The sequence below is a fragment of the Cygnus atratus genome, chromosome 2, assembly GCF_013377495.2.
Source record: "Cygnus atratus isolate AKBS03 ecotype Queensland, Australia chromosome 2, CAtr_DNAZoo_HiC_assembly, whole genome shotgun sequence".
Lineage (NCBI taxonomy): Eukaryota > Metazoa > Chordata > Aves > Anseriformes > Anatidae > Cygnus > Cygnus atratus.
Window position 1 is genome coordinate 82,342,614 of NC_066363.1, and position 12,264 is coordinate 82,354,877.

Sequence of the window (12,264 nt, forward strand, 5' to 3'; positions counted from 1 at the left end):
ACGTCAGACTGAAAGACAAACCTGGGGGCATTTCACTTTGCCAACTTTCTTAGTAATTCTTGTATGATGCCTGAAATATTGCTATGAAGGGCAACAGGAGACCATCCATATCATTTCCCAGTAAATAAGTACATCATAAGCAACTGAGGATGGGCAATTGCTGCACATAGCAGGGATGAATTGCATCACCTCAGCTGAAATTGAAGGACAATCTAGAAAAACAGCTTGACTTCTCAGTCAACAATCATGGAAATCAGAGAGATTATGTCTTGGCTTTGAGTGTGATAGATCACCCCAAATCTACACTAGTCATGGACTGTTAAGAGCAGAAATATCAACACAGGTTTTAAGAACACATTGAAAAATGCATTAAGCTATTTTCCAGTATAGATAAAACTTTTTTTTTTTTTGTAAATCACTCTATAACTAATAATGCAAGGAATAAAATAGCAAGAGAGTCACTGGAAGACTCTCTTGCTCTAAGCAACCATTTTGCTAACAGATATCCATAGAAGAACCACCAAAACTACAGACCAACTTCTGTACAAATGTACCAGGTCAAAGCAGAAGATATTTTTGACTAATCTAAGAACAACCCTAAGCCCTTCATACTTCTTTTTGTAAAGAAGAGGAAGACAGAAAAGAGAAAATTAAATCATAGGGTTTAAGTGACATGCAAAAATATGGAAAACAAACTCTCTTTTAAATGACCGTGGGAATTGTCAAAATGTTTCTCTGAGCAGCTACTCACCTAGCTGCCCTGTAATATACTGATTATTTTACCTGTATATTTTTAGTGGGTCATCAGAAGAATTTTACTGAATGAGGTAATAGGCCAAAAATCCGTAACTGTGTTTTCAAGTAATTTACTACTCAGCTTCTATCTTTTTTTTCATTCTCCTTTTGGATAAACATCTATTAGCCATCTCTACCTCCCTGTGAGGTCTTAACACCTCTCGCTTGCCAGAAATCTTTCAACTCCAAAGTAATACACACATGTTTCATATAAGAATTTTTGCTCTTTCGATGCCTATCTTTCTTCTACCCACGAGAAACTCTGGCTGTGTTATCCTTATGGGACAACCCAGCCAAAATCTATAGGCAAAGTTGGAGGAAAGAAATCACTAGTACCAGTATCATATGATACTTCAACTTGTGGGTTACTCCTCTCTAATATGATAATTTTCATTAGTTCTCATGCAGACACCGAACGCTCTTACTGTCTATGCATGTTTGCTTCACAAAAGTAACCACATGGAAATCACCAACCTCAAGAGAGTCAAAAACCAGATGGTATGCTTTCAGAAAAGCTGAGACTGCCATCATGAAAAAAAAAATATGCACAGCATTAAATTCTATGGAAAATATAACTTCATTTTTAATCTGTGACAAAGCTTTGGACAATCTGCAGAAGAGAGGGGGGAAAATATTTTCATTTTGTAATAAACAGAATTTGTGTATGACCTATTGGATTCAAATAATCACCCCTGATCCCCCACTGTATTCAAGATATTTACTCTTACTTAAGATATCTTACTTTTGCATACAGCTATATTTTAAAGATCAAATGCTTCCATGCCTCTTCTCTAAAAGTACTAAGGACTACTTTCAGGTGCTAACTCACACTAAGCTATGAATCGTTTGCTCTAAGAACAGAGCAACACCTGGGAAACTTACCTTATCGCTGTCTAGTGTGTTCTGTGAGGTTCTTGAGGCAATTGAAATAGTATCAGGTTGGCTGCTACCATCTCCCTGACTGTCCAGGTCCTCGCCGTCTCTGCAAATAGTTCAGTTTTCATTACAATATTAGCATTGTGTTTGTAATGTGTTAGCTCATACTTACAACTCTGAAAAAGGGGCACCTAGATATTGTGGCAATGGACCCTAGACAGACAAAATAACTGATGCAAAAATCAAATATTCAGCATTTAATACTTTGTTCTATGCTTAAAGTGAACAGATTCTTTTGTTCAACATCTACATCAACATCATGGAATTAATGTAACCAACCAGCCAGAGCAAGTTTTCATGCCAACTCTGGCAAGAAACAGCCACTTAGCAGTCTGCTTACTAATTTTGGCTAGGTCACTCATTTTAAGCTCTGTCAAAGGAAACCAAGGACCTGAATATGAGTAACACACACAGAATTGTGAAAATCTAAAATACACAGCTATCCTGCACTGCAGTTCCAAATTCCTTCTGTAATGGCTAAATCTACACTAGCCAGCAACTGTGCAGAGCAGAAATCTCAATATATTCAGCATTGCAGGAAACTGGAAAATAATTATAAGACAAAACTGGACACAATGGCTCTTGGTTTTGTCCAGTTCACTGAAAGCTATTAGAAATTCAACACTGCAGAGGAAACAGTGCTGTTGAAACAGCATACTTGAAGATCTCTGACTTTTTAAAATATTAATTACCTTCTTCCTTTCTGTTTTGTTGTTGGTGCCGTTTTGGGGATGTGGATTGGTTCTTTCAATGCTCCTTTCAAATGAATGGTCCTTTCTTGTATCACTTCCCGGATATGTTTAATCCAGTCCTGTTTATTTTCTATACTGGATGCCTTTGATATGTAAAAGAAACAAAAACACCAGACTGGACTATTATAGCTGAGAAAATCCACAAATATAGTCTAATGAATATCAAAGGCATAAAGAAAGACTGTGTGAATCATTTTTGAAAACATGAACAGAGAAATGGAAATCCAAGCTAGCTGTCTTCATTTTGAACCAACAATACTACTTTACACTTGTCAACATTGTTAATATTGTTCATTTAAAAACATTTTATTTAAGATTTACCTTCTTCTTGCATAACTTAAAGCCCCAAGAAGGCTGAAGCCCTATACGTACCTCATGATAGACACAGTGGATTGACTTAATTCAAGAATTCCAGTAATAGCACCTTGAATATTAGTATTTTAAACTCCTGATATGTTTTAGGTCAATTCTAACTTTATATAATAATCTGCTATTACTGAAAGAAAACTTACGTTGTGACGCATATACTTCCACAACCTATTTTATGTATTATTCTTACGACTTTTCAAACATATATGGAAGTGGAAAGCTAATTCAGGGATTGTATTTTAATGACTGTCTGCAACATATCATCTATATCGTTGAGATACCTCAGAAAAGATTTGATATCCAGCTGCTCAATGTGTAATCTGACTGTTGAATCCAATTTAGCCCAGTTACCCTGCACCTGAAATTCTATTAAATATAAGCATTGGTGTGGATTAAAAAAAAATATTGTGTATAAAATCTTACTTCTCTTAATTGCTATCTTCTGAAATAATTGATTTCTAATATACTATATACATTCAATAAACAAGGAAAACATCAAAATAGGATTCTAAAGGGGTGGAAAAAACTAGAGGAACAATGAACAGTTTGTAAAAGAAAACACATTTTTCCTAACGAACCTATTTAGAAGCCAAATACAGTTATGTTAAATATTTATTTACTGTTTTCATGGAATTTACTTATATTATTAATGAGCTCAGGACATGCTACTTTCAACCTTCAAAAACAAACAAAAAATCAACAAAATTGTTGAAAAGCTTCAGATACCATACGAATTATCTAAATACCTACACTCAAAGTACAGAAAAGAATAGGAACACCTTAAAGTGATCTTATGGAGAACGATCCCTTGAAAACAAAACCCTTTATACTGTTTGTATTGGTTTAATCCTTCAGTAGGCCAACACAGGTTCCCCTCTGCTGTCAAGTCACTTTGGTGATAAGTACACCATATCTGCTTCCATACAAGGGAAGACTATTTGTCAGCAGCTGTCACTCTAAAAGAAGCAGAAGTCATCACTGGTTACATTCCTAACAAGCAAGAACAATAACTACAACACTTGGTATATCCATATAAATTCACTAAACATATTCACTAAAGTTACCTTGAGAACAATTTTATTGTCTGAAGTTGGTGTTCTTCCAACCCAGAGAGCAAACTTGCAGGGATCTCCTTCTACGTGTTCTGTGACACCCAGTTCAGAAGTCTGGAATTAAGAAAAAAAAAGTCAGAACTCCATGGTAATTTTTTCACAGGAGACACAAAGGGATGCTCATATAATAATTGAGCTCTGCTATTTGAAGAGAGTTTTAGAAGGTTCAGTCTAGCTTCAGAGAAAATTCTTTATTCTTGGGAGGGTGGAGGGGGCTTCTTTAAAAGCAGCGGCTGCAAGCTAAACTTTTTATTTTTTTTAGTAAAGTAACTACTAACAATAGCACTTATAACCTGAAATACCAAATTGCTTCCAAAATTCCAAATTCCACATTTTTGACTTGACATTAAAAAAAAAAAAGCCGGGTAACTCTAAATAAAATAAATAGAAATACTTGGTGTAAACCAAGTGCTAGTTTCTCTCCTTGCTGATTTCCATTAGGGAATACTCATCACTTATTGATTTTTATGTTTTTGTTAAGATAAGATATGCTTAAGAATTGTCTTGGTATCTTCTAAAACTGTTTTCTGCCAGGCATGTCCTTTGTAGCGTTTCCTTCACAAGTGAGTCCTTGTAGTGTGAAACTGATAAAGAAATTCAAAAATTCAGTTTCCCTTGAGAATTTTGTGGGACAACTACATTAACAATCAGTCTCTGGGAATGTTTTAATGTCAGACTTTTATAGCTAATTATCATCAAAAATGTTTTTGCTTTCCAACTGGAATAACATCTCAATCATGTGAATTTGCTTCCAGTCGAACATTTCATATAGGCTTTCCTCCAAAAAAAATTACAACTGAGAAATATAGCTCAAACCACAAGAATCCTTACTCCAAAAGATAGCTGACAAGCATTCCTACATTATTAGAAACTGTATTTTTCCTCTCACATGCATCATCAGTAGCAAATACATTCATTGCAAGAGATGTTGGATGCACTGTACCTGAGTAAAGGTACTTTGGTTCTTGTCTCGCTTGGATACCAACTTGTTTTTTGTTGCTGCTTTTTTGGTTTGGTGTCTTTTTTTTTTTGAAGAGAAAAACACCCACCCTTTCATCTCTGTCATCTCACTTGGTAAAATTTTCATTGAAATACTTAAAGTCTGTGATGCATTTTAAACTTGACTCACCAACAACTCCTGTGTGTGTTAAAAAGCTTATAAAATACTTGATACAACACCACATTAATTAACTCTGAGAAAATATGCATTACTGCACAGCACAATGTAAAGTCTGAGAGACCGGGATAGTACAATTTAAATATATATTTTTAAAGCCCAGTAAAATTAGAAGCCTTGGTACACTTGCAAATGTTATTAATTCAGGAACAATTGAGACAATGCAATAGAGGCCTGTACAATAATGAGTGGCAGAGCAGACAGAGGTTGGTCACTGTCCCCTTCCATAATGGTGGGTGTCAAGCGAAACTAGTGGGAGGGACTCAGGTTCAAGCACAACACACAGAGGCAGTCCTGTACCTAAAATGTAACTAAGCAAAACATCTCTTTGCCAAAGGGTACTGGATATGTCAAAAGTCTGTATGAGGTCTGTGGACGAGCTCATGGAAGAAAAATCCTTTTAGGGTTACTGAGTGCACAGAAACCACACCCAGGCAAGGAAGCACCTAAACTGCCAATTACCGATGACTGGGAGAGTATTTTGGCAAATTATCACTTGCTTGCTTTGTTTCCATAGCCCTCCTGAGGCACTTGCTTTTGGCCACTTTCTCTTCTCAAAGGGGTTCATAAACACATTCTTCCACTAATACAAGTCACGCCATTGAATATCCTGCACTGGGAAACCACAACAGTAATCACATCCAAGTATTAGAGATGACCCTCACTTTCTTAAGACTGCCTTCCAGAGGTGGAAGATAGGATAATGTGCAAGAAAGATCTTTCAAACAACATGCATGCCTTCAACATCTGTATTAATGCCTTTTCTAAAAATCAAACTACAAGGATTGCTATAGTAAGTAATCTGCACTACAGGATATTTTGCAAACTAGGATATGAAGACAAAAAGATAAGCTTGTATTTTAAGAATGGGGTACAATATCAGTTTTCAACATTTCCAGCAACTTTTCTAGATTCTAGACAATTACTTGTTCTTGCCAGATGAACTGACACAACAAGCTTATGGGACTGATTTTTCACCTCTGTCTCCTTTCCCACGTAATGCTTTGGCAGCTGATATTCCCTCCAGTACAACTGAAGTTTTTTGTATTTCAGGTTCTTCAGGGCACCAAAGAAACACATGATCAACAATGCTGCGGTTTTGTTACCTGCCAGCTACCTTATATCAGGAAGGACAACAAGTGTTTGAAATGAAGTGACAGAACATGCAAAGTAAGACAGAGAAAAATCATTTTTTGAACCAACCTGCTTTACCAATTTGGACACAGAGGTGGGGAAGAGGGGAAGGAGGAGTAAGAAGGAGCTGAAGCAGGGAAAAAAGGCTCAGTATTCATACCACCTAGACTTGGTCATATACCCCAATCGGATCAATAGAATAAAAAGCTCTTTTAGAGCTTGATTTTGAGAGGTAAAGTTATTTCAAATTCTTTTTCTAAACCGTCTATTACGAAAGACAGTCTTGCATTGGCTGGGGGCAAATCAAACCAAGGGAGACTGTCACTTGACTACCTAAATTTACAGAGCGTGAATACTGCTCTCACCCAAGTCATCATATAAGATGTGTGAATTACACTTGTAAAGCGTACACGCTATAGATGAGGAATCCAAGAGGGGATTTTATTATTATTACTTTTTATTTTTAAATGGAAGGGAAAAAAAATCTCATCTCTACATCCTTTCAGTGGACCATAAGAGCTTTTTATTTATTTATTTATTAAAAAAAAAGAAAGAAAAAAAAAGAAAAGTATTACTGAGACTACTAGCCTCAGTAGACATTCTGGAATTAACTTTTCCATAACAAGGAGTACTTGTGTTTCCAGACCAGAATGTGTAGAACATCCACCAGAATGAATCTTTACTACACCTGTTACAGTAATATCCACGTTAAACTAGTATAATGGATGCATTCTGTCAACTACTTCCATCCTGCTTTCTAAAAATGAGCCTTAAAGGCTCTTAAAGAACCAACACATATGAAACAAAAACATTCTGGCCTAGTCTTGATTTCCCCATCCTGACACTGACACATAGTCTTCAGCAGTTGCTATCAACTTACTCTGTCTCCTGAAAAGCATAACAAAATAGCAAAGTCAGAAGATTCAGTCTGCATGTTTCAGTGCAGTATAATAGTTGTTCCAGTTCTTCAGGCATGTTTAAATTATCTGAGCTTAGTCATAATCATCTAGCCAGTTTTCTAAATAAGACCACTTATTCTTCCATACTTACAAACAGTTTACTCTTGTAAATGTACTTGCTCCTTCCACTTGAGTCCTTTACTTCTTTACTGAAAACCAAGGACATCTCAAAAAGGAAAAGGTGCCTCTCTCTCCCCTTTCGAATTAGAGTTTTGGGGTCCCATACTTGGAAGGATTCTTGAAGGATGAGCTCTCCCTGAGATTCTATATTTTCATCAAAGCCTAAAAACCCAATGAGAAGAAAGGTTCACCATGAAAAGTTGATAATATGAGCAAATTAAAAAGCACAGCTTCAGTTCATTAAGCAATTCATCTGACTTTTTTTTTCCCAAATACAGCTTGGAAAAGATAAGAGACCAAGGAAGCAATACTAAAAACAACCCTTGATTTTAACATTGTAATACACTAAATGAAACTGTAGCTCAAGTTTATGCCTAAATTTAGAAATCCAACTGTTAGGAAGTTTATCAACTCTTCTGGCAGAATTTCACCAACAAATGGCATCTCTTTCTGTTGACTTCTCTTAACTTCTTCCACAACAAAAATTATTTTTCCTACTAGGTTTCTGCCAATGTAGAAAGTGAACAGCTTGCAAGGACAAAGAGATCAGATCAGGTTGTTCTGACACGAGCAGGATCCCAAATGCCATCTTTTCTGCTAGTACACCTTCCCTATAGTGCATGCAAGAAGCACGTAAATGTATTCCAACAGGGAATGAAAAAAGATGGCAGCTCAGAGCTGCTGCCAGGTGATGAGCCTGCCATTGATTCACTCCACAATAAAGAAATTGCAGCTGGATTACTCATCTTGATATATATAACAAAGGTGAAAGTTGAGAATACCAATGAGTTTACTTCCACTCTAGTGACAGCGTTCTCCCAGTTTAATACAGAGCTTTAGAATTACAGGATAACAGAAATTGGTCTACGATACTCTTCTGAGTGGTATAAAATTGCATTTTGAAGAAATACTGCTTGCCAATAGTCTCTCAACAGAAAAACACCAGCCTTGTCAGGAGAACAACAGTTCCTTGCTATTCTAAACAGAGCAGAAGTATGGAGAGCATCAGAGGCAAGTTGCTTCAGGATGTTCATTCAAAAACCTCCAGAGACATAAAGAGGAAATGTGCTCACTCACTCTATTTGTTTAACATGGGATGACTCAACTATATACGCATGATTTGTTATAACACCAACTTATGTAAAAAATTAGGATATTCTCCAGAGTCACATTCCTGGTGTTAAAAGATTATTGCCAATGCTGGTCAGCATTTATACTAACACCATCTCCTCAACAAAGCATTTGGAACTGATCCTGCAGACTGACCAACATTCCTGTTGTTTTAAATCAGGGAAGAGAGGTGATTTTGAGCATTCACGTGACCAAGGATCACATGTCAAACCAAGATGAGTTTTATAGTAACTTGCATGGTACTGCATTCCTATGACAAGCTCCATTACGAAGGCATACAGGAAAAACACTATTGACTGAAAACACTTTACAATAAGTCTTTATTCTGCAACTGCAAGCTAAGGTGGCTCTGCTTTTACCTCAAAAAAAATACTTTGTCAAAGAAAAAAAGTTTTATTACTACGATGGCACCATCATACACAATAAAACGTCAACTACAAAATGGATTTTGGCAGAAAGTCGTTCTCAACACATAGAAGCAATTACATCCAAACTCAACTGTCTGCCATGAACATGATTATGCTGTTCTGGCTAAGGCTCAGGCTAAATTGGCTTATGCTGACATTTTACTGCCAGAAGATACATTTCATTTCAACCAGAAGTCTGTGGAACAGGCAGCAAACAGATGTGAAAACTACAAATTTCTTGGAGACTATTATTTGATGCATAAATCAGAAAAATCAACTCTAATACACGTATGACCCTCTTATAAAGAAGAATACTAGTTAGAAAATGTAGATGAAGCTACTATATCTGACTGTTCACCTGCTACATTTTAGGTGACTGGTGGAAAATTTTGCTAGCCTATGTATTTTTCAAATCTGCAGTGGCAGAGGTGTAGATCGGGATGAAAGATCATTTTTAAAATGTTAACAAAAATGTACCAGTTGTCCATCACAATTGATTTTCCTAAGTAAGTTTGCATTTTATACACCTCCAAATAAAAAGTATATAAAATACAAACCCAGAGATATAAAAATGTTCATATTCTTCAGATCTTCTCAGCATATAGTAATATAAAAAGTTATTAAACAAAGTTAATATACAGCATATGACTGAGTTAAAAGGCCAGTTTGAATCCTACCTTCCAGCATGCTGAGGTGCATGGCATCATTGGCTCGCTTTGGCACACTAAGCATCACCTCCAGGCCATCTTTAATCTCACCTTTACCTTCTTCACAGCATGTGAGCAACTCCTGCAAAAGAAAAGCAGACAATCTATCCTATGTTTCTACACTAATACAACAGACAATCAAATGCTACTTCTAAAAAGCAAAAAATCGTTTTTTGCACGTAACATCTACTTTGCTATTTTGTACTTCTTACTCTTCCAATGACTGATAGCATACGTTGTATTTATCACAATCTGTTCTTCACAGAGCAGCCCAAGCATTCAGTTAACCACCTCTGACTTAAATAAAATCATCTGGTTAATAATAAATCTTTAAAAATTAAAATAAGGACAGTTTTTTTTTTTGATAAGCACAGACACAGCTACTGGATGTAGTGCTACATCAAGGCCCAGAACAATACAGATGCTGAGTCATAAACATAGTGGACAGCGGGATAGCACAAAAGGGTCTGCATGTCAATCTTTACTCCACTGCTCCAAAGACCTGGTCTGTACTACTGCTGATAAAAGAATTTATGTTGTTTCATTTCAAATATTCAGGGATCTACTCTACTTTGCATCATTCACACAGTTGAAAGCATCCTACAGGCAATTTTTTTCTGTATACAAAAAAACATTAAATAATGGACAGAAGTTAGAAAAAGGAATATACTGAAATGTAGTAATTTAAGGTGACTCAGTTCAGTGCACATTCAAGACTCAACGATATTAATGTACGAGTGCTTAAGCTGATATTCAAATTTCCTCACATACTTTGAGCATTTGAATAGTATCGAGATAAAATGTAGCTTATATAACCAAAAGGGCACATTATGTTCTTTCTGTAATTCAAAAAGTCCACTTAATTCACTCCCTCAGGTTAAATTCCTTTTAAAGAGAAAGCCAGGTGACTCCTGCATTGCATCATTGCACTATTTTCATTTAACTGCCAATACTATCAATCACTGCATCAAAACAGTACAACACTACACTTAAATTTCTCATGACAACACCACAGAAAAGTGAATGTAACTAAATATCCTCTTGGAGAGGGAGAAGATTAGCAGTTTCAGCACTGTTTGCAAAAATAAACAGAATTTCTGAAGGTGTGTTTTGCCATCATTCAAGATTTGGGCTCCTTATCCTTCCATGTTTCATGACTCTTCTCTTATAGAAAAAAGGAAACTCAACAGCCATCAGATAAATCCATTTTATTATGCAGCAAAGCCATCTGGCTCTGAAAAGCCTGGTGAAACCCATCTATCCCATTCCTTCAATAATGCATCAGCTAAGACATGCTTAGATTAAAAAAGTAATTGTTGAAATCAGTCGCTAAAAATTCTAAAACACAATAACCTATTCATGCAAGTTATTAACTTAACCAAACTGCATTTTTTTGCAAGGGAAGAAATTGAAATATCACAGACTCACTTCCATCCAACTCAACCAGAAATAGCAAGGAATGTTTTTCAGAAGTTTTAAAAAACAATTATCCATGGAAGTTCTTGATTGGAAAGGGGAGACAGAGATCGGTTAAGTTACTTTTGTAGGGAGCTATTACAAAAGCAATGCCATCTAGTAGAGATCCAGCACAATTCAAGAACATTGCTGTTTAGCCACGGAAACATCTGTCTATTGAATGAAAGTGGTAACCAAAGGCTTCAGTTATTTTAACAGCTACTTTGTACTTGACATTACCAGGCAACATTACAAGTAACAATTTAATACCATTACCATAGCTAATGGTTAGTGAAAATTTGTTGCAGAAACCATTACAAAAACACACTTGTCCATACTGCCATGAATGATTTTTTGCTCTGGAAACCCAAAGGATATTTTCTAAGTAAACATTAGTAGAGAGGTATATCCTTCTGATTTACAGAAATCTGGGAAAAAGTTCCTTATTTATGCCATCTTTATTTTTCAGTGTTTTCCTAACAAATATTTCAGCAAGAGTAAAGCTGCCCAGGATGCTCTAGTCTCAAAGTGAAGAGTAAAAAAGCCTTCCTGATTTCAGAAACAGCTTCGCCTGCTTATGAACAGCAAACTCAGGTTAAGAATTTTCAGTTAGTACTGACCTTTAAAAGAAGCTGGTATTTTGTTATCCTTTGGACAGGTTTGATAAGGTAAGAGGAGATGGAGTTGGCCAGTCCATGTCGCTGTTGTATCTCCTACATGAAAAAAGGAAACATGAGGACTGTGAGCACCAACATGCATATATAGCTTGTTCTGAAGGCTACATAACAGACATTAACTGAAATTTCTATTTTAGCAGGAAGAAAGAAGAAGAAAAAAGACAACTGGATGACAAGATATTCCAGTCATAGGAAGTGATTTAGTTGAGAATTTACCCGCTTACTTTATGCAAACAAAAGAATATTACCTCCAAGGGTACCCTCTGAAGTATTTCAACAAGCCTAAATCCAAATAGCAGTGATTAGGAATATTGAACAAGTGGCACCGCCTTATTATTATTTTTATAAACTGGAATTTGTGGGGTTTTGTTACTTTCAGGACAGAAAACAAATCCGAGAGTTCTAGAGAACAATGAGGACTACTGCATGAAGACTGAGAAAGAAGTTTCTTGGCATCATCTGCTAGTTTTAACTAAGTCACAGAGCTTTTTTTTTTTTTTTTTCCCAAAAAGCTGTTACAAATCCACAAGGGG

At 36.1% G+C, this 12,264-nt stretch overlaps 1 protein-coding gene across 1 annotated transcript in view; it reads right to left on the reverse strand.

Annotated features, from left to right (window-relative positions):
* The window catches only part of TRIO (trio Rho guanine nucleotide exchange factor), a 248,746-nt gene that overhangs the window by 74,589 nt on the left and 161,893 nt on the right, over window positions 1–12,264 (reverse strand). The window contains 6 exon segments of the mRNA XM_035552676.2: window positions 1,678–1,777; window positions 2,424–2,566; window positions 3,917–4,018; window positions 7,326–7,516; window positions 9,570–9,681; window positions 11,675–11,767. Of these exon segments, the coding sequence (XP_035408569.2) occupies window positions 1,678–1,777; window positions 2,424–2,566; window positions 3,917–4,018; window positions 7,326–7,516; window positions 9,570–9,681; window positions 11,675–11,767 (741 nt within the window).